At 41.5% G+C, this 25,863-nt stretch overlaps 3 protein-coding genes across 3 annotated transcripts; 2 read left to right on the top strand and 1 right to left on the bottom strand.

Moving 5' to 3' along the window:
• Positions 1 to 4: 4 nt before the first annotated feature.
• Positions 5 to 3,915, top strand: LOC110065265 (transcription initiation factor TFIID subunit 10-like). Its single transcript, XM_020772373.2, has 4 exons — positions 5 to 252; positions 3,035 to 3,099; positions 3,286 to 3,397; positions 3,728 to 3,915. Exons 1-4 carry the CDS (start codon positions 46 to 48, stop codon positions 3,815 to 3,817), a joined length of 474 nt encoding a protein of 157 aa, XP_020628032.1. The 5' UTR covers positions 5 to 45; the 3' UTR covers positions 3,818 to 3,915.
• Positions 3,916 to 5,451: 1,536 nt separating this feature from the next.
• Positions 5,452 to 7,477, top strand: LOC110065268 (DDB1- and CUL4-associated factor 10-like). The gene is made up of 2 exons (XM_020772378.2): positions 5,452 to 6,430; positions 6,908 to 7,477. Exons 1-2 carry the CDS (start codon positions 5,452 to 5,454, stop codon positions 7,237 to 7,239), a joined length of 1,311 nt encoding a protein of 436 aa, XP_020628037.1. The 3' UTR covers positions 7,240 to 7,477.
• Positions 7,478 to 9,716: 2,239 nt separating this feature from the next.
• LOC110065397 (uncharacterized) lies at positions 9,717 to 22,929 on the bottom strand. Its single transcript, XM_089282042.1, has 13 exons — positions 22,596 to 22,929; positions 21,649 to 21,823; positions 19,138 to 19,309; positions 17,067 to 17,240; positions 16,600 to 16,713; positions 15,459 to 15,569; positions 15,274 to 15,370; positions 14,446 to 14,664; positions 13,528 to 13,907; positions 12,310 to 12,474; positions 11,646 to 11,756; positions 11,399 to 11,524; positions 9,717 to 9,870 (listed from the first exon to the last, which is right to left on the bottom strand). Exons 1-13 carry the CDS (start codon positions 22,681 to 22,683, stop codon positions 9,772 to 9,774), a joined length of 2,031 nt encoding a protein of 676 aa, XP_089138168.1. The 5' UTR covers positions 22,684 to 22,929; the 3' UTR covers positions 9,717 to 9,771.
• Between the last annotated feature and the right edge of the window lie 2,934 nt (positions 22,930 to 25,863).

Here is a 25,863-nt window from a genome sequence, read left to right as displayed (position 1 = left end):
GACCAGCGTTCGCACTGGGGCGCATGCTCAGAGGATGCAGCAAAGATGGCGGACAATGCACAAGCTGCAGTCCCTAATTCTGTTCAAAGTAAAACGAATATTAGCGCCGCTTCAAACACCCAGCCATCAACAAGTCAACCTGTATCTTCTAGCACAAGCACAGCAACTACATCTCATGTCGATACTAAAGTCAGAAACGCCGGGGCTTCTCTAGCAGAGTTTTTAACGCAGCTCGAAGATTACACGCCAACGGTGATTGATTTATTTTGATATTTTGATCGTTTGTATTCTCTTGTTCACTTGCAGCTATTTCTTTAGCTGGTAATACTATGTAAATTTAGTAAGCTTATACTTTTTTCACTTTAAATAAGGAGTTTCTAAAGATTTCCAGACACATGTATGTATGTATGTATAACATTTTGGGAGCGTCATTTTACTGAATCAGGACTGCTGGTTACGTGCTTATGTTAGCATTAGAAAAAGAAAATTGTATGCATAATTAAGAATGGGGATATGAAGAAAAAGTGGCCTTTTACATGACAGATGTACAGTCTATTGTGAAGAATTATGCATCTGCTGTTCTGTATATGAATCTTGTGTACAAGTTTGGATTTACTACATGTATGTATCACATCCTTCGATCCACGTATCAATTTTAAGCCCCCTTCCCTGGCAAGGGGACAATAGGATTGTTAGAAGTATCAAAATTCTCTTCCCTGGGGTAAAGGAAACTTGTGAATGTGTAAACAGGCAGAGAATTATTGACACAAACTATATGGATGGATGGATGGATGGATGGATGGATGGATGGATGGATGGATGGATGGATGGATGGATGGATGGATGGATGGATGGATGGATGGATGGATGGATGGATGGATGGATGGATGGATGGATGGATGGATGGATGGATGGATGGATGGATGGATGGATGGATGGATGGATGGATGGATGGATGGATGGATGGATGGATGGATGGATGGATGGATGGATGGATGGATGGATGGATGGATGGATGGATGGATGGATGGATGGATGGATGGATGGATGGATGGATGGATGGATGGATGGATGGATGGATGGATGGATGGATGGATGGATGGATGGATGGATGGATGGATGGATGGATGGATGGATGGATGGATGGATGGATGGATGGATGGATGGATGGATGGATGGATGGATGGATGGATGGATGGATGGATGGATGGATGGATGGATGGATGGATGGATGGATGGATGGATGGATGGATGGATGGATGGATGGATGGATGGATGGATGGATGGATGGATGGATGGATGGATGGATGGATGGATGGATGGATGGATGGATGGATGGATGGATGGATGGATGGATGGATGGATGGATGGATGGATGGATGGATGGATGGATGGATGGATGGATGGATGGATGGATGGATGGATGGATGGATGGATGGATGGATGGATGGATGGATGGATGGATGGATGGATGGATGGATGGATGGATGGATGGATGGATGGATGGATGGATGGATGGATGGATGGATGGATGGATGGATGGATGGATGGATGGATGGATGGATGGATGGATGGATGGATGGATGGATGGATGGATGGATGGATGGATGGATGGATGGATGGATGGATGGATGGATGGATGGATGGATGGATGGATGGATGGATGGATGGATGGATGGATGGATGGATGGATGGATGGATGGATGGATGGATGGATGGATGGATGGATGGATGGATGGATGGATGGATGGATGGATGGATGGATGGATGGATGGATGGATGGATGGATGGATGGATGGATGGATGGATGGATGGATGGATGGATGGATGGATGGATGGATGGATGGATGGATGGATGGATGGATGGATGGATGGATGGATGGATGGATGGATGGATGGATGGATGGATGGATGGATGGATGGATGGATGGATGGATGGATGGATGGATGGATGGATGGATGGATGGATGGATGGATGGATGGATGGATGGATGGATGGATGGATGGATGGATGGATGGATGGATGGATGGATGGATGGATGGATGGATGGATGGATGGATGGATGGATGGATGGATGGATGGATGGATGGATGGATGGATGGATGGATGGATGGATGGATGGATGGATGGATGGATGGATGGATGGATGGATGGATGGATGGATGGATGGATGGATGGATGGATGGATGGATGGATGGATGGATGGATGGATGGATGGATGGATGGATGGATGGATGGATGGATGGATGGATGGATGGATGGATGGATGGATGGATGGATGGATGGATGGATGGATGGATGGATGGATGGATGGATGGATGGATGGATGGATGGATGGATGGATGGATGGATGGATGGATGGATGGATGGATGGATGGATGGATGGATGGATGGATGGATGGATGGATGGATGGATGGATGGATGGATGGATGGATGGATGGATGGATGGATGGATGGATGGATGGATGGATGGATGGATGGATGGATGGATGGATGGATGGATGGATGGATGGATGGATGGATGGATGGATGGATGGATGGATGGATGGATGGATGGATGGATGGATGGATGGATGGATGGATGGATGGATGGATGGATGGATGGATGGATGGATGGATGGATGGATGGATGGATGGATGGATGGATGGATGGATGGATGGATGGATGGATGGATGGATGGATGGATGGATGGATGGATGGATGGATGGATGGATGGATGGATGGATGGATGGATGGATGGATGGATGGATGGATGGATGGATGGATGGATGGATGGATGGATGGATGGATGGATGGATGGATGGATGGATGGATGGATGGATGGATAGCCTGTATAAAAAGATAAAAGCCTGTCTAGCTCATATGCAAATAGCATTTTATAGCAACACTCATCTCAAGCTAGTGATAAGTACTTCTTTCGTAGAGGATTTTAAAATGCTGTCAGCATCTTACCATTGAACACAAACATGCCATAAATAGCAGCTTTTTCAGAGAAACACATTTAGTGAAAGCCTTTTTCTTACCTTGCCAGATACCAGATGCCGTCACAGCATTTTATTTAAATCGTTCAGGATTTGACTCAACAGACCCACGAGTGTAAGTTTTCTTTGCATATAACAATATTTTAAGAACTGTATTGGTTAGTTTCAAATACTGTCTGTAGGGATAAACGTAGTTAAAATGCTAATATCTCTCTGTTCGTCTTCTTTTTGTTTTTCTGTATTATTATTTCTTTTGTGTGCTTTTCAGTGAGTGACAATGTTGACTTTTCCCTTTCTATAGGGTGAGGATGATTTCTCTTGCTGCCCAAAAATTTGTATCTGACATTGCTAATGATGCTCTGCAGCATTGTAAAATGAGAGGTTCAGGCCAAAGCTCGAGGAAATCTGGCAAGGTTTGTATACTTAAGGGTCATCTAGCCTGAAATGTGAGTTATCTCTCGCCTTCGGCTTAACCACGTGGTTTCGGGCTGAAGGCAGAAAATGACTGACATTTCAGGCTAAGTGTGTTCAAATCCAGAGCTATTCATGGGACATACTTGTACATTATTTATGAAAAGGTACATATAAAGCATAATATAAAAATCAGGTTGCAGAATTAAAATCCAAGCTGATCCTTTCTTGGTATATGTAGAACTTGAGTTAAGACTGTAAACTTGTTTCACTTCATTTGACATTGATTTAGCATTTTTGCTGATGCCTATTTTTGGTGAATGTATTTGCAGGACAAGCGTTACACACTCACCATGGAGGACTTGACTCCAGCGCTCAGTGAATATGGAATAACTGTCAGAAAACCTCCATACTTTATTTGACACAACTTTATATGATTATTGTAAATAGTAATAATTCTTTAAGAAAAGTTCTGTAGAAATTTTCGCATTAAAATGACTTAAATTTTGGCAATGAATAATGTATTGGGTTATTTATTTGATTTTGTAAAGTAGTACGGTTTGAATAATCATTTATTTCTTAGAAATTATTCACTTCCAATCAGTACACAAGATTGAGGTGATCTGACAATACTATTGTAAGGCTACTAGCATTTGCACCTGTAAATTGTCAGTTGCAACTGTTCAATTAGCCCTTGGAGAAGGTGTGGTGCTCACGTAATCAGGCTCCTGGTAATAGCAGAGTGCAAGTTGAAGTGGAGTGACTTATGCAGTGAATATTTACTTTCAAGAATGAGAACTTGCTACACATGTTACTGTACCAAGTTCATTCCACTAAAAGGCTCTTTGAACAACATTTTTGAATTCCTACCAAACCCATACTTGGCAAATCAGATGACTGAAAAGAAAGAAAAAAGTCAAACTGTGAAGACTTATTTTCGCATCAAAAACTCAGAGCCAATGGTTAGAGAATACCTTACTGCAAAATTCACATTTATTTGAAAGCTATGGCATTATAAAGACACATTCCTCCTAAAAGATTTTCTGTGCAACTCTTGTATGAACTGTCATGATACTAAGGTTGACTTCCCTCTCTGATCTTAACATAGCCTCTTACGAAGATACTCTTTGAGCTCATCACGTAATCTTGTCTGTGAGGTGGGAAGATTGCGGCCTGGAGGCTAAACAAAGTAGATGAAATCAAAGCCATATTTTTCCTTCATGTTTTCAGGAATTTTTATTGTGCATTTTCTAAAAAAATATTCTAGTTCAAGATAATTATTACAAAATAATGTCTCCTCCATTTTCACTGAGAGTTTGAGGCTTGAGCAAATCTAACAAGACTAACAACATAATAAACTTATTCATCTGTACAGCAATATGATTCATCTTCTTTTCCCATGTAAGTCTTGCAACCAAGTCAGAATTTTTTTTTTTTTTTTTTCAAGAATTTTCCGGTTTTGAAATACTGAACTGAACTATCTGACCCCCTGAGGGGTACTCCCCAAGTTTTTGGTGAGGGTGTGTGGTCCACCCTTGAAACCTGTACTCTATTTCAGACCAAAATCTGGGATTTTCCATACCATGTTTCAGACCTCAGCAAAAAAAAAAAAAAAAACAGTACCCTATCAGACCGTCAAAATTTGTACACAACTCTAATAATGGCTTCCGTTTGCGTTAACATTCAAGAAGGAAGAGAAGGGTTACAAAAAAATAATTTGCTTATGTTGTGGAAAAAAATATTTCAGCTGTGAACAACATTCCAGTGCCCAAGCCGGAGTGAAAAACATAACCTACTTCAAACCAATTGGTTAAAATGCATACCTTTTTTCCGACCGAAACCGCTCTAAAAACCATATCCTTTAGGGAGCCCCCCCGCAAGTACCCTCGCTTCAGTGTCAAGGGGAAAAGAAACTGGAGCCGATCTCTTTTAGTCGCCCCAGACCACCACGTCTGCAATACGCAGTGAGCTTCATCATGTTGTTGTGGTTCAATCGAGTTTAGGATAGATTTCACTGTTGACATCTTGAATTTCTACGAAATCCTTATTTTCTGGCATGGGAGAGTCAAAGCCAGACGCAGCTGTCAACAACAAGGGGAGCCATAAAACCTCTAAAACATGGAGTTCGTTGTCGTACCTGAGACACCGCGAGATCCACGGACTGTACATGGCTGAGCGAAGCGATGTTGTTTCATCAAAATATTACAAACATCTCTCGCTGAAGAATATGTGGGATCCTGAAGCTACTCTAGACAAGGGAGGACACGGAGCAATTTTTAATTTGGAGTTTTCGCCCTCTGGTGATCTTCTCGTTGCCGCTTGTGAAAGACATAGCTTACTTGTGTTTGATCCACTAAGCCAAAAGTTGATAAAGATGATACAAGCAGCCCATGGAGATTGCGTTAACTGTGTACGCTTTTTGGACACCAGGAGCTTTGTAACATGCTCTGATGACACTACCATAGCTCTATGGGACTCCAGGAACCTTAAAAGTAAGGTGTTAAGTTTAGACGGACACTCAAACTGGGTGAAAAGCATTGAATACCATAGGCCCTCTGGGCTCCTTGTGACGTCAGCTTTTGATGATACTGTAAGGACCTGGGACATCAATAGGTACTCCAATGAAGAGGGGCCCCGTGAAAAGATTGTTCTTCAATTTTCGAATTTGATCCGCATGAAAATGTGCCCAGATGGTTCCAAAATGGTCATATCTGCTATTCCCGGCAAATTACTTGTGGTCCATAATTTAAACCTTGACTATTTACAGTTTGACGTAGAAGGAGAGGAGTACCCATTTTGGGGTGCCTCGGAATCTTCCCTTGTTAGCTTTGCCAGCCATCTGTGGCCAAGTAAGGAACGTAACTCCTTGGAGATAATTCAAGATTTCCCTGAAGAATGCAGCCCTTGGTGTATTTCATCACTAGAGGTTCACCCGCATGGCTGGTGTACGCTTGCACGTTACACATGCAAGAAATCACGTAACGAGTGGACTGTGCTCCATGATATTCAGGATATAGCTGATACAAGCCTGGATGGTAAGTACATGATTGTAATATAAAATATTCATACCTAAATTACCTTTATTCTGCTGAAGTAAAATAATGCACATCCTGCCTGAATGTGTGGTCCCAAAAAATATCCACCCCCCCCCTCCACACCCTCCCCAAGGAGGGTTATTGGAAATTCAAAGGGGGAGGGGAGTCTCAAAAGTATGAACCAAAACTGGAATTTCCTGTGGGATGGGTTGGAGGGGTATGGGGTGGGGGTTGGGGGGCAGGGAGTGGAAGGGTCAGACGAACAAAAAACCATGGTAGGGGGAAGGTATTTTCTGGAGCAATAGAATTTTCAGGCCATACATGACTGTAGGTCTGAGAAGACCTGACTCAGAAATTTAAACACCAGAGTTGTTGCATGTTACTGTCTGTACTTATGAGAAGTTGTTTAACACTCCTGGAGAAGGTTTCATAGAGCTGATTCACATCAACAACCTTGATATACTTTTTTTTTTTCAGATGTAGAAAGTAGTTCTAAGCTTCCACGACGCCTGACTCACAGCATTCAAGAACCCAATGTTGCCAAAGGTTACATAAAGGAACACTGCTTCAGCAGTGACGGAAGAATCATTTGTTCGCCTTTTGGTAACTCTGCTAGAATCCTTGGCTTCAGTTCAGAGTGCGATGAACTGGGAACTTGTGTTCATAGTGCACCCTCAGAACTGTGTGACTTGAAAACACTCATCAGTCATAAACATGCCGTGGTGACTTGCAGGTTTTCGCCGACGCATTCACTTTTGTCAATGGGTTGTTTAGGTGGAAAAGTAAGCTTTTACCAGCCTAAACTGTGAACTTTATAACAGCAAAAAAAGTGAGTCTAAAATGATTCTGTCATTCCAAGTGACTTAAAATTAACTGGCCTTGCTTTTTGTTTCTTCTCTAAGGTCAATTTTGCAAGGTTAGTTATGGGGTCAGATTTTCCATCTATAAATGTTAATAGTGAACAAATGAAATGTGGTTAATTTATTGATTATTAAATTAATAACATGTATTTGCTTATAATCAAATAAAATCTTGATGTTCTTGGTATACTTTTGCAATAGAAAATGCAAGAGGCTTAACAGGCAGACTTGGTGCTAGCCTGTTCCAGGCTCTTGGTAGTTGGTAGAAAAGAGGGTGAGCGAGAGCAGAAATGAGGGAGGACTAAGACTACATGTATTCCTCCCCTCAGTGCCCCTTGTTTTTTCTCTCAACCGCCCTCTTTTTTTTTTGCTTGTCCCCAACTACTGAGGACCTGGAACAGGCTAACTTGAGGCAGGAATGAATTCTTGTATTAGAGTTAGACCCAATTGGAACCCTACACAAGGAAATGCATGAATAAGAAATCTTGTTGCCAAAGCATTGGAATTTTGTTGTTTTTGATCACTGATATGGTTGCTTTGACCTTATGTGAAATATTGTGTCAAAGAACCATCGATTTATGCATTTTGAATTTTGGAAAATATGTTTGAGCAGTGAAAATATCCAGGAAAAACCTGAGGCTAAAGTTGAGAGAAATCAAGGAAATATTCTTAGCAATGTTTTCATTTTCCCAATTCTTTCACTTTTTATGATCGCGTTATTTTCAACGGTTATTACTACGATTATTAGTTGAGTAAGGCGCGGCAGAGCTGTGGTGAGAAGTTTTGGACTTAAAATACGGTGTTGCCACGGAAAACTTTCCTCGTTTCGAATGGTAACAATATTGTCGCCTGCAATTTCTCGCGCTTTGCTGCCAATCACGTCAAAGGCTGACAAGTTGACACTGGAGACGGAGCTAGTTACCCGTGACAACAACACAGGTTGAACGTTAAAACCTGGTCAACAAACTTTCATCGCGCTTTACTCAACCTATAATCGTAAACAGTTTGTCGGGCTTCTTTAGGGACTGTAAAAGCCTAAAAAAAACACCGGTAAATGGACCTGAACTTATTTCTCGGCGAGGTCACAGCAAGCAAGTCATACCCAAACATCCCAAAATTAAACCAGTAATTGTCAACATTGGTGGGGAAAACGTTCTTGTTATGCAACAGCACTTCGTTAAGTACAGAGACTGACTACAATCACTGACACATTGTGTATACAAGGAGCTCCGAGCGTTGGCTCTCCCACTCCCGTCTTTCAACGTTGTTGAGAAATTGTAACGATGTTTTCTTCTCTTCAACGTTGCAAAAAAAGATGGGGGGGGGGGGGGGTTGTTCCACCGACTAGTGACACTGATTGCAGCTAATTTTGCCCGTAAGGCCGTCCGTAACTCCCCCTTTGAAAGTGCAAATGTTTTGAACGAATTCCTAGAGTAGAAAAGAACACTCAAGTGAAAACAATCAGTGTGCCAGAAATTTGTGAAGAGTTTCGTGCAAACAACGGGGTTGGGGGAGATTTGGGCATCTGACTTTGTTATGCATGCGGATTGATTAAATCAAGAAGTTTGAATTATTACAACCTGCTGTGTCAGTACCGGATATCGAGATCGCTTATTTTTTGTGGTGCAGTGGAATCCGTTAATTCGGTCACCAACGAACCACAAAAATCTGGCCGTATTGTTTCTATTAATGGGGTGACCCTAAGGCGGGGCTCCACCGTACTCATAATTAATTGGGGACTGCAAGCGAGTATTAAATGTTTTGGGCTAGGATTCTGTTTTGAAAAAAATATATATATATACATCGTAGCCGTGCTGATCGTAGCTAGACTCCGAGTTGTATTGCTGGATGGTACAGTTCCTTCACTTAACAGTCTTGCCCATTTTTGATAAAATATCAAGCACCAATACAGTATAACCGCGTTAATCCGGTCACCAACGGGCCACAAAACTCTGGCCGTATTAACGGGGTGGCCATATTAAAGGGGTTCTTGAAATAACAAGATGACTGAATGAACTTTTCTTCGGGCCAGAATAAAGTGGCCGTAATAACGAGCTGGCCTTATTAACAGGGTGGTCATAAGGCGGGGTTCCATTGTACCCCAAATATGTTTTCACAGCGCTCGAAACCCAGTCAAACGTCTCTTGAGTGTTCTGAACAATGTCCTTCTATGACGTCACAAGAAGCCCGACCCAGATGCTGCTATGCTCGGTCGTGGGGCAAGAAATTACAACTTTAAACGCCTGTAGAATCGCGGGGACTTTATCAATCGAGATAATTTTTTCGCTGAAGTAATACGGCAAACTGGTAGATTCCATTTGACGAAAAAAAAATTGGGGGTTAGTTGCACTTTAAAAAAGACTCTGCAAGTTCATTCATTTAGTGTAAAGGAGAGACACCACGGAGAAAACATGAAGACACTTGAATATTTTTCTGATAACAATTTTATTCAGTTTTAACTAATTCTCATGCTTTTCAACTTTATTCTCCAATCATCATCGTGGCTACTTTAACTGGATCGTATCCGTTTGGTTTGTGAATTTCTTTAATGCACACTCGGCAGTCTGTGGTGTTGATATGCTGTACGAAGTAAAAGGAAATACGAAACATATATCAGTTATATAACAGACACCGAAAAGTTATTTTGCTTTGGCCAGGCCAGCAGTGTAGGCCGGCAGTCCAATCACCCCCGTTACTTTCTACGTGTAGGTCATTTTGATACATGCATACGGGGAAATCGAATCAGTCTTTAAGTAAGGCCTCTGCACTTCGGGTTACATTTTACACAGATTACGCCTTGCCAAAATGTTTAAAATCTACGCAAATAATTATCAGTTTGTATTTGAAACCAATCTGCAATTTTTGAATTGGACGCAATTTTCCCGGACTCGATTACCAGCCGCTCTTTCGGCCGGACCAGAGAGAGGGCGGAAAGAGAACCTAACGTTTTACCGCAGCCCGAGACTGGTACCCAGTTGATATTTAAGCTGGCTGAACACAGTTTTTGATACCTGTGTTTCATTCACCTGTTTCTCTAAAACCCTTCATCCCTCGGTCGTCAAAAATGGCAGCAAGCTAGTTAACAACACAAACTTTGGTTTCTTGGTGGTTAAGCTGACGTATGTGCCGTTTCCATGGCAACATGAATAAATAAAAACAGGCCTTTAAAATCGGTTTTGTTTATTTGCAGAAAATCTAGGCATTAGATTTTCTTTATAATTTGCATGCAACAAGCTTGTAACGATTCTCACAAGTTAACACCATTTTGCTAATAATTTAACAGAGAGATCTTTAATTATCCGTTGTTGAGGGTTCACTGGAATATCTAGAATTTCCTTTGTTAAAGTTCAATTATTTTCAGTACTCCAGTTACTTATTTCCTAAAGTATTTTCGTGCCAAATTTCGTGAAATTCTAATGAGTGGTTCTCGAGAAATAGGCGTATTTCCGAGAGTGCAATTTTCATTCAATCGCAATTTTTTGACTTACTACGCATGCGCTGCATTTAATTGGGTTCTTTCGGTAAGAAAGAAAAAGCTGAGAATTGCTGGGTTCTTTGCATCGCTACCTTTTCTAACATATCTTTGTAATAAAAGACTAAAGCCATCAATACGCTGCGTTCAATTATAAAGAAAAATAGCACAGATACTGCGGGTGTTGAGTAGATAAAATGATTGCTCTATTGACGGCACGTTTGTTTTTTGCAATCCTTGTGCGCGCGCTGAATCGCATCAGCAAAAGCGCGCGCGAAACTGTGTTCGGCCACCTTAAGTGTTTCGCGGAGAGAAGATTGGATACTGGGATGGATTAAGGCACGCGGGGCAAAACTCCCCGTGCGCTCCATGCCACTCGATCCAGAACACCTTTTTTTTTTTAAACAATCGTAATAGCGACTGGGTTCGAGTCGATCTGCCGCAGCCATCTCCAGTGTTGCCCATCCGGGTTACAAACTCGTACCTTGAGCCTATTCAGTTGAATTACCAAAAATTACCGGACGGATTTCCAGCGATTTTTCGAAGGTTTTTCCAGTGTTTATTCTGGCGATCAATTAGGCACTACCTCTGTAGGTGATATCAAGAGTCAAAGCCTATTTGGTAAAATTTTACTACCTCTACCCATGGTGCAATGCTGTTGTATTCCGGCTTCATGTTCTGCATATATCCTATTCCCGAGCTGTGATACGCTGACACTATGACCGTGGGCGTGGATGAGTAGGTCTTGGCAAACTTGACGTCCTAGAAATCGAACAGAATATTGCCGAAGATTCTTTGACAAGTAACCATTATTCCGCTAGCACTCGCGCGCAATTTCTGACGAAGTAACGCGCTAAACTAACAAGAGTTTGAAGAGATTTACCTCGCAGTATGCGTTGTGATATCCGGCTTTGGGCAGATCACTGTTTGGAAAGTCGACGAATTTCTGTTTGGCAGAGAGTTCTGATGGAAGAGAATTAAACGCGATCCAGTTCTGTCGAAAAACAATTAAACATGAATAAAAGAGGATAACGAGTAATTTTAACAAAGCTAGGTTTGTTGAGCTCAAAATATTAAAGGTCGGTAAATAAAGATAAAAAAAAACAATAATGACGGACAGAAGTCCTCGGTTGCCGTGCAAGTTGTTTGACTAGTTAGCCGGCTAGCCTGTGCCGCCCCTTCCGCTCCCCGATTTCTTCTCAGGGATAGGGGTGGATGTGTGCAGGCTACTAGCTAGTTCTCTAAGTCACAATTACACTCGACCAAATCTGCTCGAAAATTCCTGATGTAGGAACGATTTCACAATATCAGACCACTTAATAACATATCCCTCAACCCTTCCAAGAACGAAGCGTATAGAAACAAAAGGAACCATTCAAATTCAATGAGATGTAAATGAGTGGCCCCGTATTCTATAATCCAGCCTTTCGTGTTTTGAAAACAATTTTCCAAAGATATTTTCTCTTGCCGCTGCGAGTAGTGAACAGATGAGGCTAATGACAGATAGAGATGCCTTATGTATGGCAGCATAATTTCTGTAGACTCACCAGTGTGATATTCTCATGAAGTCCATCAAAGTTTTGCATTTCCCTTGAACAGGCAGTAAAACCGCTTATTTCAGCATTCTCGACCCAGACAGTGGCCGCGTCATGTTTTTGACCCAGTACTTTGTGTTCAGCGGTCAACAGGATGTATGGGACATCGCTGAATGGCTGTTGAAATCACAAAACCAATCTGACATTTAAATTGTATACAGCAATTAATTATCTGTCAGTGATATATTTATCTGTTAACGTCTATCATACGAGAGAGGACAAGTCAGAGGGAAGGAACAGTGGGGTTTGGGGTCGGTTAAAAAAACAGAATGTCACTAGACTGGGCTCTCTGTTATTAGTAGGGTCGTTTTAACAACTAGTGGATTTTTTTTTGTGCTGGCCTGGTGTACTTTAGGAGTCTTGTTGGGGATTTAAATAAAGCAGCTCTGGCACGTCATTATGGTAAAAATCTCCCCTGTTTGTTTGTTTTATTGTACGAGTTTTCTTGTTTATTTATGTAAGCTCCATTCAAACCAGTTCTACTTTTTGCGATAGTAACTGAAAATGATTGGAGTGGTTTTAAGTGGAGTGTCGCGAAACCAAACTCAAATTAATCACTCTGGCCAATCACAGCTGACATTGGCAATTCAGTGGCTCTAAGAAAATACAGCCGACGCAAAGGGCGGGAAAACGCGTGCGAGCGAGTTACGATTAGTTTTGGCTTTTAATTCTGATTAGATGACAAAAAGCAAACCGTTTTCAATTACTTCGCTGAAAGATTATTAAAGTCAGCGATGCATTAGGGCCATTTATACGAGGAAATTAAACCGCGGCATACATAACACGCAAACTTACCGTAAAAACGGTACATTTTGACCAGTTCATTCTAAGATAAGACGAGGGTTTTGAGCTCGGCTAAATAAGTCGCAGCTTATATAAGACGCGAAACCACTCTTATAAATGATATCGGGGCTTGTTTGCGGCTTATAAGAAGCGAACTCACACTGCGCAAGCGCAAGTTTTTCCCGCGCTTGTGCGACCACTCACGCAATTCCACGATTGCTATGACAACAACACAAAAGCATGGCATTAGTCGCCAAAAAGTCATGAACCACTTACACGAACAATTCGCGTCTTTTGTGAGCCGCGCTCCTATAAAAGGTCCGGCTCGTGTCTTATGGAAGCCGCGACTTATTTTCCTCGTATAAATGACGAAATATTATGACGAACCTTTTCAAATGCAACTGTTTTACAAGTTGTTCCGTCCCACCAATTAGATGGCATTTGAAGTCGGCCGGCGATCGCTCCAACAGGACATTCTTGGAAGGCCACGAAGTCCACAAACGTGAGCCCGCCATCAGGTGTCAAGCGCTCTGCCCTTCCTGCTTTAAGCGCGCACACCTCAAAAGTGTTGATATTCACGTTCTCGACCCAGGTCACCGCAGCGTCATGGATGAAGTCGCCGCTGTAGTTAAAGAAATTGATGGAGGTCTGTACGTAAACACTTCCTCGGCCGCTTTCGAACGCTGCTTTCTTGAAGGAAACTGTTTTACATTGCACATCGGTTGTGTTCAAACGGAGAATAACGCGACCGCGTTCAAAAACAAATGCTAAGAAAGAACAAAACGGACTTAATTGTAAATCCCTTGTGCGTATGAGGGACAAGGGAACTAGAGTTTTATTGGGAGAGACTCTACAAGGGTTTTGAATGCATCAAACATTCACTTGCATAGGCAAAGGTAAAGCCTGCATACGAGCCAAGTGGCCTTTCAGGCCGGAGTTTATCCCGGTTTCCGTAGCACGAAGCGACTAGGAGTACTTCTACTCAATCCTGGATGGGATGCTAGTCCATCGCAGGGTTACCCCAGGATTAAGTTGGCCGGTACCCATTTGTACACCTGGGTATAGAGAGGCAATGTGAGACTAAAGTGTCTTGCCCAAGAACGCAACGTAATGACCCTGGTCAGGCTCGAACCCGGACCGCGCTGTCCGAAGACGAGCACACTAATCATGAGGCCACGGCGCCTTCTACTGAATTCAGCAGTAGACGTTTAAAATGAGAAAATAATATGTTGTGCTTTATCTAGAAAGACAAAGAGATTCGTAGACAAAATAACCAAGTGATACATGCATTGCAGTGAAACTTACGTTTGCATCCGCCGAGGTGTCTTGTTGGAATAGATTTCTGCGCCTTGCAAACCGCAAGTTTATATTCACAACGACATTGGTAGGTGACTCCAAACACGTCACAAATAGGTTGAACCTGATGATTATGACAAGGCTGACAGACGCAGGTCGGAGTTGTCGGAGTGCTGGCAGAGCAGACTGCATAGTAGGAACAAGAATAATCTTGGCAGGGGTCCAAACCTGTGGGAAAAAAAGAAACCAACTTCTGAAACTCATTAATAATTCATCAAGTTTAAGGACAGAAAGTCATGACCGTGAGGGTGTTTGGATATCTGATCTTAATTAGCATAGATTTTAATTATTTTATTTCTCCGTTTTCTTCTTAGTTTTAGTCTTGATTGACCACACCTGCAAACACCTTGGAATAAGTCACGAATACTCCGCTATGCGTCGTTTTTTCGTCGTGTTTCGGAATTGTGGTCAAACGCAGTCTTCCGTGTTTGATACCTTACTTGACTGATTTCACCATTTAAAAGAAGTCGAAGTAGTTTCTTTCTATTCTAATGTAGTCCAAGTCGAGATCAATCCAGAATTCAAAGAACGCCTACATGCGCTTTCATCATAGAAATCACTCTAATGGTCAAAATTTGCAAAAATTTAAGCATAGCATAACCTGTAGCCCTATAAGCAAAGAGACATCAGTAACACCAAAAAACTTAACTTGCCTTGTTTGTCTTGTTTGCGTCCTCGGAACTGATCAGCGATATGCAATCCGGCGCGTTGTAAGAAGTGATAGGTCCGCAGTGCGTGCATATCGTACTTATCAATTTGTTTGTGTGGCCTACTTACTTCCTATCGCCAAGAAGTTAACAGTGATGGGGTCGTGGAATGCATCGTAGCGTTGAATGTCCCTTGCACAAATATCCAAGCCGCTGGTTGATACTTGCTAGAAATACGAAATGTTAGAATGATAAGTGACAATACGGAAATAAGAAGCAAAGTAATTCAGGAGCGGTTTCAATTATTTTTCTTACATGCACCCATTCAGTGATAGCATTGTCGTCAGCATCAACGCTTCCCTTTACGTGCCTTGCTGTGGTGATTACAACCGGTACTTCGTAAAACTGTTTAGCAAATGTAAAATCCTGTTGAGGATGGGAAAAAATCAGCTTTGAATGTTCAACGGGTAGTCTTTTACCTAGATCTCCCACGGCCATACAGATTGAGATCTGGGAAGGAGATTATTCAACAGGGCTCAAAGACATCAATACTTAACAACTTAAACGATGCCAAGGTGACAAGGAATTCCTCTGTTGCTTTGTCTTGCTGTGGTGGAGAGAAACTTTGGTGTCCTAGTGACCAATAAAGGTGTGTGAGTAGGGAGAAACTTGTGATGTTCTCGACAGGTTTTTCTTTACTAATTTGATGTAGGATTGGTGACTTGCAGGATATGAATAACACAAAACAACACACTGGTCTTCCGTGTCACAGGTTGGAGAGCAACCCCACTCTAAAAGAGCCTTTATTTGCTGCTACATTTATTTCCCAAGAAAAAAAGGACGTCTCTAGAGTGGAAATCTTCGAGGAAATGAGGTAAATGTATCCAATGTACTCGAAAATCGCATTTGTATCTCAACACTTTTGCCCAGTTTTTGTGATTATCACAAGCAAGACAGGATAGCTTCAAGAATGGATTATGGAATTGACAAAATGTCTTATGATCTTTTGTAATTTCACGTGAATAGTGTTTAGAATTCGCTAGATGCACTTTTCGCTTTTATCATCCTTTAGCTAAAATACCAGCAATTGTTGAATTTTCGCTTGGAAACTCGGGTATATATCTAACTGTATCAGCAAAAACCTGACCGCTGAGAGCTCAAAAACAGTCCCAGCGGCCACATGTGCCTTAACCACGCCCCTGTATGTGCCTCTCCAGTAGGGTACCATGTCAACACAGAACCCTCAAGAAATATTTAACAGCTGAGCAAAGTGCCCAGCCACACTGTCAATGTCCACGTTATTCGGCATTGAAAACTCAAGTCTAGCTATGTGAAGTCGACAGTAAAAAACATAATCCCCTCCCCCTGCCTTTAACGGTTTTTACAGAGCCCAGGCAAAAGCCTAAAGGGCATGCTTTTGCGAAATCGCTCAGATATATACACACGCAACACTCACCCTGCAAAAGCTGTAACCAGTGTCTCCAGATGGAAAATAGTCGTTGCTGAATTCAAGTTTGCGGCCATCAGGAATTGACCATCCGCTCGGAATGTTTGCCAGAGCCAGTATTTCCTGAAATACAGACAAACAATAGATGATTAAGTTAGGCTATCTTAAAATTAAAAGCCGTACATCAAGTTTAATACTTCGCACTCGCGGATTTGTCACAGACATCCGATGCAAGCTAAGTTTTATTGCTGAATTCGGCGGAGCTTTCTCTGAGTTAAACTTTTCTCTAAGTTTTTTTCGCTGCAAAATTTATGGTACCGGTTGAGCTATGACTACACTGAATTTTGCGACTCATATTTGGAAAAGATATTGCGCCTGAAAAACATAGAGGTAAACAATTTTGCGCGGTACAGTTCTTTTGGGGAAAGAGCGTTACCCGATATTTGTTCACTGCCATCGCAATTAAATTTACTTACCACTTTTACGCCACTGTGCGCGCCATCAAAGTTTTTCAATTCCCGGACGCAGGCCTTGAAGTTGTATTTAGTGACCTCTTCAGCCCACACACTGGTAGCATCATGTTTGTTTTTAGGCGGTGAAGTGTGAATCACAGTCAAAAATACAAAAGGAGAACTCATTTCTGATGAAAACTGTCGGATTAGAGCATTACATATCATTAGCATTGGACCGCGTGGGAAGATTATAAAAATAGCTTTTGTTGGTGGGATGTCGGTTTTAAAACTGACGTTCCACCAACAAACCAACTGTCTGTTTGCTTTTTGGTCTATTCTTCAGCCTTAAAGTTAAAGGGCCCTAGTCAGCCACCACTTTATATTTGTTTACATGCAAAAGTTTGGCTGTTATATTTTATTCTGAGCATGTCAAAACGAAGGAAACCACCGTGAAACTACCAAAAATAGTTAAACATACTTTCAGGAACACAACTTGCAGTAAAGCAATAAGATTTCACTTCACCATGTAATATCAATAATTTAAATGACTGACTAGGGTCCTTTAATTTCCCAATAGACTGATTGTGTAGATGCATGATGCCGCCCCTCTCCATCTTTGGCCTGGAAAGAATTTCAGCAAGCCTGAAGTCGAATAGTAGATAAGGCCCCGTCCACGCGGTGGCCTCATGGTTAGTGCGCTCGTCTCCGGATCGAGCGGTCCGGCTTCGAGCCCTGGCCGGGAACATTGTGTTGTGTTCTTGGGCAAGACACTTTACTCCCACAGTGCCTCTCTCCACCCAGGTGTATAAATGGGTACCGGCGAACTTAATGCTGGGGGTAACCCTGCAATGGACTAGCATCCCATCCAGGGGGAGTAGAAATACTCCTAGTCGCTTCATGCTACAGAAACCGGGATAAGCTCCGGCCTGATGGGCCACTTGGCTCGTACGCAGACTTTACCCTTACCTTTACCACTCTTAGTACGCCGGAGGAATTTGAAAACAGAGGTTTCACTCTGAAAAGCATAAAATGTTTTTCGTTCACACTACGCCGGAGCAATTTGCAAACGAACCAATCAGCGATCATTTTAGATTTGTGTTTGAGGAAAACTCGGGCAGAGAAACATCATGATTATCGTGACGTCATCGTTTTCGAAAAGCCTCGTTTTCAAAATGTTTTCCGTCCACACTAAAACGCTAAGCCGGCGTTTCAAATTCCTCCGGTTTGAAGAGCGTTTTCGAGAAGCTCCGTTTTCGTGACGGATTAGTGTGGACGGAAGGCCTAACTGTATAGAAATAAAGCTGCGTTTTCAAATTCGTCCAGCGTAGTGTGGACGCGGCCTAAAGTCATTGTTCTTCCGAGTGACTGTAAACATCAACTTTCCTATCTGAAAGTAATCGTCAGCCAATCAAAATTCTTTCTCCAGTCCCGTTATTACGGAGCGTCTTTTTAAGGAGTGATGGGCCACGATGCAACATATCAAACACGAAAGACCCTGTTTGACCACATTTCCAAACAGTGAGTTCTAAGACAGTTTAAAATACGACGCGCAGCGGAGCATTTTTGACGAACTTCGAGGTGTTTGGAAATGTGGTCAAACAATGTCTTGAGTGTTTAATATATCTTCTCAATCGAAACTAAAACTAAGGAGAAATCAAAATCTATGCACTGTCTATGCTAAGAGGAAGAAGTCAAAATCTATGCTTATTGAGATCAGATATCCCAAAACCGTCACGGTCATGATTTACATTGTTTAAACTTGATGAATTATTAATGAGTTTGAGAAGTAATATATCAATATTCCAACATGGCAGTTCGAAGTTGTTTGAGGACAAACTTCTATATTTCTCGGTGTTTTCTTTGTATCCAAGTCTCTTTTAGGGATGGAGAGACAAAGAAAAAAAAAATCAACAAATTTGCTCTTTCGTCCTGAGCGGCCTCGGAGAAACAGGGTGCTCTCGCAGGCAACCAGGCGATGTTTATGCTAGCTATAATTTTACTGACGTAAATGCAACAATTTTCCTTAGCCCAACGCTTTACAAACACAGTACTAATCAGCATATGGTATTTAAACCTCAGCCTTTAATTAATTTACCTTAGAGCCGGTGTCCACAAGGACGCATTTCGTACCCGTAGTCCACAAAGGAATGTCTTGAACTTTTGCAAAGCCCACTCCTGGTAAATCGCTGTTTTCAAAAGCCATCCATTGCAACGAGATTATTCTTCTTGCCGTGATCAGCCCGGAAGTTGCAACACATGCGGTAAATCTGCAAGACAATTGTGTTTGGAAAGCGGGGAGACTTCAGTTTTGGTTTCCATGCCTGATGGAATAGCTACAGCGTTTTGTTGCGAAGGCTTTTTTAGCTCAAGAGTTACGCTCAGTATGGCCGGTGAATTCAAAAGCAATTCAGTCTTGCTACAGGCCAGGCTGTTCTCATTGGCAGGCAAAGAAAAACAAAAAACAAAAAAAAAAACACCACTATATTTCGTTGTGTGTGTGGTTAGGAGAGGACAGGAAATGTTCGGCGGCTGTAGTAGGTTTAGATTTGCGGAACAATTGATCCTAGGGGGCCGCTGTAATTGGCTAAGCTGTAGCGGCTCCCCTAGCCATTTTGTTTTTTTTTGTTTTTTTTGTTTTTTTGTTTTTTTTTTCTTTATGTGTAATAGTAGGCCGAAGCTTAATAAATAAATAAATAAACATCCGCGAAGAAACATATTAATTGTTTCCATTTGTTTTCTTTTATTATGTTCTTTTATCATGTTATTTTATTTTACCGTATGTTTATCTTCAATTTACACTATCAATTACTTTTGCGTATTTCCGGTATTACGTAAATATCGGCTACATAAAAACACGCACCAATGTAAAATCTTCCATTGTACCTGAAGAAGGCTGGTTTGGCCAGCCGAAATATAGTACACCTTCAAAAAATCATTCTACGTTGTGTCGGTTTTGCTTTTGTATTCTTCATTTTATATGTAAAGCCGATTAGATCACTATTGATCCAACGTATACCAGCAGGATCATCGTTCCGGTTGCTTGCTTAAACATTTTATACTTAAAGCAAACCACGACGGCAACGAGAACGCCACGAAGCAGAAGGTTTAATAAGCAGAACAATCACTGTGCTCGTGCGTTATACTTTTTGTACATTTCTCAGCCATTTTTATTAAATCTGTATCTAAAAACAGAGAAGTGTACACGCCTGAAACTTCTGCGGTATGAAGAGAACCTCTGATCGATCGTACTAAGAATATGTGAACAAAGCAGCTCTGTATTAATAAGGTTTGAGATTTTGCTACGGGCTTTTGACGTCATCTGGCAGTGAACAGACGCACGGCAACATGGAATTCATTTGTTTCAAAGAAAAAAAAAATCTTAATGACGTCATCTATGCGTCTGGCCTCCAACAGATCATAAGTAAAGAACAAAATGCGACGTACAAGGGTGAGAGGAGGGCGGGGCGTGTGGAGGACATGTCAATTGTGTGCAGATTTCATGTAGGTTTAACCAAAAATAACCTTTTCTGACATAATTCTGTATTATTTCTAGCTTTCTTCAAAAAAGTTGGAGAAATTCACGAATTTGTACATTTCATAAGCATTCTGGCTTGATTTTGCATCAATTTCTGTTATTTTTGGACTCTTAAAAAATAGCGAAATCAAAGCTGGCGGATCCAGGATGGCAGACGTCATTTGACGTCATATCTGACAAATATGGTGTGATGCTGGGCTACCTTATCAGTGTAAATTTATTTCGTTGTGCCTTAACAGAACGAAAACCTAGGGGAGGGGTTTTATCAGCCCTCACCCTCCCTTTACACCACGGTGGGGGTATGAGTTAGCCTGTACGTCCGAGGGTAGGGTTTGCCACAAGTTGCTCGAGATTTCCCAAAAAGTTGCCCGAAATTTCTCAAAACGTTGCTCAAAAGTTGCTCCAAAAAGAGTCAAAAGTTGCTTTTTGTAACGAAAGTTGCCCAAAAGTTGCTAAAAAAGCCAAAACGTTTTTTGTTTCTCCCTTCGTTTATTTGGTCTGATACAAAAATATGCAATCTGTGCAAGAAAAGTAACATTTGTAAGCATTTTTGTGCAATTTTGCGTTGTAACCAGCGTCGCTAGATAAATTTGTTCACAATACGTATGAGTAAATGCTACGCATCAATGACAAAATTTTTTAAAAATTAAAAATTTTTTTTTTGATTTTTAAAAAAATTAAAGAAATTCACAAGTTGTCTACTGAAACATTGTAAAATATGGAAGTATATATGGCCAATTACAGCAGTAAAAGCTGCTTCGATATCTAGAAAACTAGAAATTGCTCAGAATGCAAAAAGTTGCTCGAAATACGAAAAGTTGCCAAAAGGTTGCCGAGCAACTCATGGCAAGCCCTATCCGAGGGGTTAAAAAGCAAAATTTAGCTTGGCAGCAACAACTCACAACAACAATGACTTTATTTTACAAATACAGGTAATAGTCCTTGGTAGCCGGCAGTTAGCAAAACCAGGGATATTTATTTATTGTTAAAACATTACTACTGACCATTATTTTGGAGGTATAACATAAAATGCTATGGCAAAGCTCGATTTTTTCAAGTTTACGTATTTACCCTTGTCTCGTGACTGACTCGACCCAGGTCACTGCCGTGTTGTAGTAGCCTTCTTTCACACTCAGCTGAACACGGACATCATCAGAGCTCATTGCCGGGTCGAATGGAAACGGTTTACATTCGTATTCCTTGTCCTGATAAACGTCTATCGACCCTTTGCCAGAATGCAACAAGGCTGACAAAAAAGAAACATCTTAGTGGTGTTCATTATGTCAGAGAGCTGGTGGTTGGCAGGCATTCGCTTTATAAATTGAAATCAAACTAGTACACTGAGAGACATGAAAGAGTTAAGAGTGACGAACCACGACTACGACGGCAACGAGAACGCCGCAAAACGCGCAGTCTGGGAAACGCGTACGACGAGGGCTAATTTTTCGTATTTCAAATTGGAATTGAACGGTGCCATTGCATATTTAGCCCGAGCTCGTTTCTAGAGCCATGGGTGAACTGAACAGATCCAGAGAACTGCGAAATTCGTAGTTAAAGATAATTAAACGGGCTTCCGGTTGCACGGAAAACTTAAAATGAAATTTTATTAAAAGTTTCAGCAATAAAAAACACTGCCATACGATATACACAATTCCGATTGATTCAGAATTTTCTAGTTGAAAATAGCGCCCGGAAAGTTCACGTGAAATCATTCTGCCGAATTTTTAATGCCGCGAAATTTAAGTTTATAGCGCTCAAAATCAATAACAAAATCAATAATAATTTACAGTGGAGCCCCGTTAATCCGGTCACCAACGGGTCACAAAAATACAAAAATCTAGCCGTACTAGCGGGTGGCCGCATTAAAGAGGTTCTTTCAATAAGAAAATGACTGACTAAGTTTTCGTTCGGGCCAGAATAAGGTGGCCGTATTAACTGGATGGCCGTAAGGTGGGGTTCCAATGTAATTGTTTTATTAGTTGTTTCTTTTTCACACAATATGTGGGGCCAACACCTACCTGATGTCTGTATCGAAGAGAAACCCAGGAAGATAGCACTCAAAACGAGCAAAAAATTCATCCGTGAGGAAAACTTTGAGAACACCATCACATCTTTCAACCACAGTAGGAAGGACTGAAAATTCAAATGCAACTAAAAAAAAAAAATTGTAACGAAACTGTACAATGCTCGTGGAGTGCGCATGTTCACCACAAAGGTGCGAAATTCACGTAAAGCAAAGTATTCAAATTAACATTGACACAAAGAGAAGAGCTTACAAACAAGTTGACATAGAAAATGGAACAAAGATTGAGACGTGGAAATTGTCTACTGACAAAATGCGCCAGTCAAACTGGGATATTTAATTAACAAAGAAGGCAAGAAACCACAATACCAACAGAACAAAAAGTTGACACCGAATTAAGCCTTGTCTACATGAGTAATTTTTATGTGACAACCCTTATTTGCTCTTGTAGACGAGGAAAATTGGCAATTTATGTGTAATTAATTTATTTGCTGAAAAGCTGGCGTGTTAGCTTCTAAGTGACAAATAAAAGTTGTCACATACGAAAATTTTGTCATGAAGACGACTCGTCGCATAAAATGTGGAAAATATGATCTTACACCCGTTCCGCTCATTGTAACGCAGTAACTACTGGAGTTGTAATGACGTTGTAACCAGTAAATTAATGCATCGTAATCAAGCTAAACACTATGACAATTGTTTAACTGGGGGAGGGGTGATTGAGGAAGATAATTGTACTGACAGGAGACACCATATGATGGATTGGATTTTGCGAATCTTCAGGCATGTTTTTTGGGCCCGGTAAAAGAAAGGGATATTCCTCCTTTAAAGTGGTAGATAGGTCAACTAAAAGCCATAAAGCTATAGTCTAACTTCCGTCTACTCTGCCTCTGGAGCAAGAGGGACCCAGGGTACAAGATGTTCAAGAAGAAGAAGAGATCAGTGCAGAATTCGAAGAGGATGAGGTGGCCACACACTCTACGGCTTACCAAATGGGCAAGGAACGGTTGCATAGAAATTGGGAAGCCTTGCGACCGACCTTAATAAAGTCCTCTCTTCAAATGGAAGGCTCTGTACCTCAGGAATGCGTGGAGAGCGACTGCAGTAAAACTGTGGAGAGTCGATGCAGGGATTGAAGCTTTACCGCCTACTACTGCTGCCTTGATTGCTGAAATTAGCTGCACCAGACATCATTTTCACCAGCCAGCAATAATAACTACTTAATAACCGAGAGTGAGGTCGTTACGGGAAAATCTCAAACTGAGGCCTTGCCGTGTTGACCGAGGGATAGCGAGGTCAATACGGTAGGCCGAGGTTTGGGATTTTCCCGTAACGACCGAACGGTCGAGGTTATTCACAAGCGGCCCAGACGTTGTTTACGATTAGTACGTGACATTGTGCTGTTGGCGATAGCGTTACAGTATTAGCCGTTTATAAGACAATGTATGAGAATGCTTCGAAAATTACTCTAAATGCTACGTGTAAAAAATAATTTGAATAAAATGGCTTACCTTATGTTTGCCTTTCGTTGTTTTGATGTCTCTGGGTTCCTGGAGGTGGTTTAGAGTCACGTAGGCGAGTTTTACTTTCTGGCGGTTTGCTTCCCCTAAAGAGAAACGAAAGGCGGGCGACCCACTGGCCCGACGGCCCGCACTCAAAGCTCCGTAAATTCCACAAAAATGGTCTAATCTCGTCAAAATTGCCTCATGGCAGCCATCGGTAACTCTTCTTCCCCTTCGCTTTCTCCCAAGGTTCCAAAGTTTATCTTAACCGCCCGAGAATCGCTGGTTTTCCAGCTCTTGCTTTCCATTTCGGCTCCCTTTCGATCCGTAACCGATTATCTTGGCCACAGGATTTGAATTTCTAGCTTAACGACCTCGCCATCGTGACAAAGTCGCCTTATGGAGTTCCATCCCCGCCAAAAATTAAAGTTGATCACAACATTCAACTTGACAGTCAAACAATTAACTTGGCAAACATCAACATCATATTTCACTCTTCAACTTTGTACTTTGTATCACAATCATTGAAACTTTAAACATCAACTTTCAAAGTGACAGTTCAACGTTCAACTTTATCCATCAACATTCATGTTAACTTGTCAACAATGATCTTGACACTTGGGCTGTCAGTGAAAGATGAAGTTTGAATCTCCAAGTCGAATGTTGGGTCACCAGAGGCGCACCAATCCCGCAAAATTCAACTTGAGAATTCGACTTTCAAGTTGATAATTCAACATGAATTGTTACTTGCCAATATCCGTGTTTAGCAATGAACACTCTATGATTGCTATTGCTGATGACGTAAATATGTTCACCATGACGTAATGTTCAATTTCGCAAAGTTGGTTTCAACCTTGTTCCCAGGGTCCTCTCTCTTCCTCCCTCGAGAAAGTACCCTGGTTGCGACTGGTCACGTGTCTGCTAGATTTTTGCAGATTCCAGAAAAATGATTGGAGGGAGGGGCAGGACAGTTAAGTGGAAGTCCCGCCTAAAGCGGTCCACTCGACTTCGGGACCAAAAATAATTTTCCTTCATTTTTTGTCAGTGAAAAGGGCTTGGCACATATATATAAAAAAGCAATTTATTAATTTCCAATTCCTTATTTTTGCTTTGTTACGAGCCAAAATTGAATTTTGGCCGAACTGAGGTTGCCGACCGTGATCAGAAAGGTAAAATTCACCGATTTTGTGAAGCGTGCTACGTCGCCTAAAATGCAGCTCACGGAATTTCGTTTTCATACGAATTTTAAGGTACATTCATTACTTTGACTGACGAAATATGGAAACTTTTCGAAAAATTCTAAGCTTACCAGCGAGGCTGGAAGACACCCTACTCCGAGGCCTTTGATCACCTACTAAAATTTAGCCAAATTTGATGGAGAAAATCTCAAAAGTTGGGTCTAAATGAAGCCTAAAAAGCACATCACAGTAAATTTCATACCTTAATAAACCGTTCTATAAGTTCAAACCGGTAGGTATCTCCTTGGATTGCACGCGAGAACAGATTAAAATCTGCCACAGTCAGTGTGTTTACATAGCCATCGCTCGTGTCAAAGCTCATTTGTATGACCCTAGCACTCGGTGAAAATACATCTTCTTCCGTTCAGGTTCGTTTCTTGACCTTCTAGTAGTGGCAAAAAGCCTCCTTTAATACTTGTGTACACTCTAGATCCAGTTTTGAGGTGAAGGTTGCGTTAAAGTTGATCAATTCTCAAGACTTGCGCGACTCCAAAAGTAAATAATGGCGCCGGTCTGCAGAAAT

Source organism: Orbicella faveolata, unplaced genomic scaffold, assembly GCF_042242905.1.
Source record: "Orbicella faveolata isolate gen_17 unplaced genomic scaffold, um_ofav_v1 contig_12, whole genome shotgun sequence".
Classification (NCBI taxonomy): Eukaryota; Metazoa; Cnidaria; class Anthozoa; order Scleractinia; family Merulinidae; genus Orbicella; species Orbicella faveolata.
The sequence above is the reverse complement of the archived record's forward strand: the minus strand, read 5'-3'. Positions and strand labels throughout refer to the sequence as shown.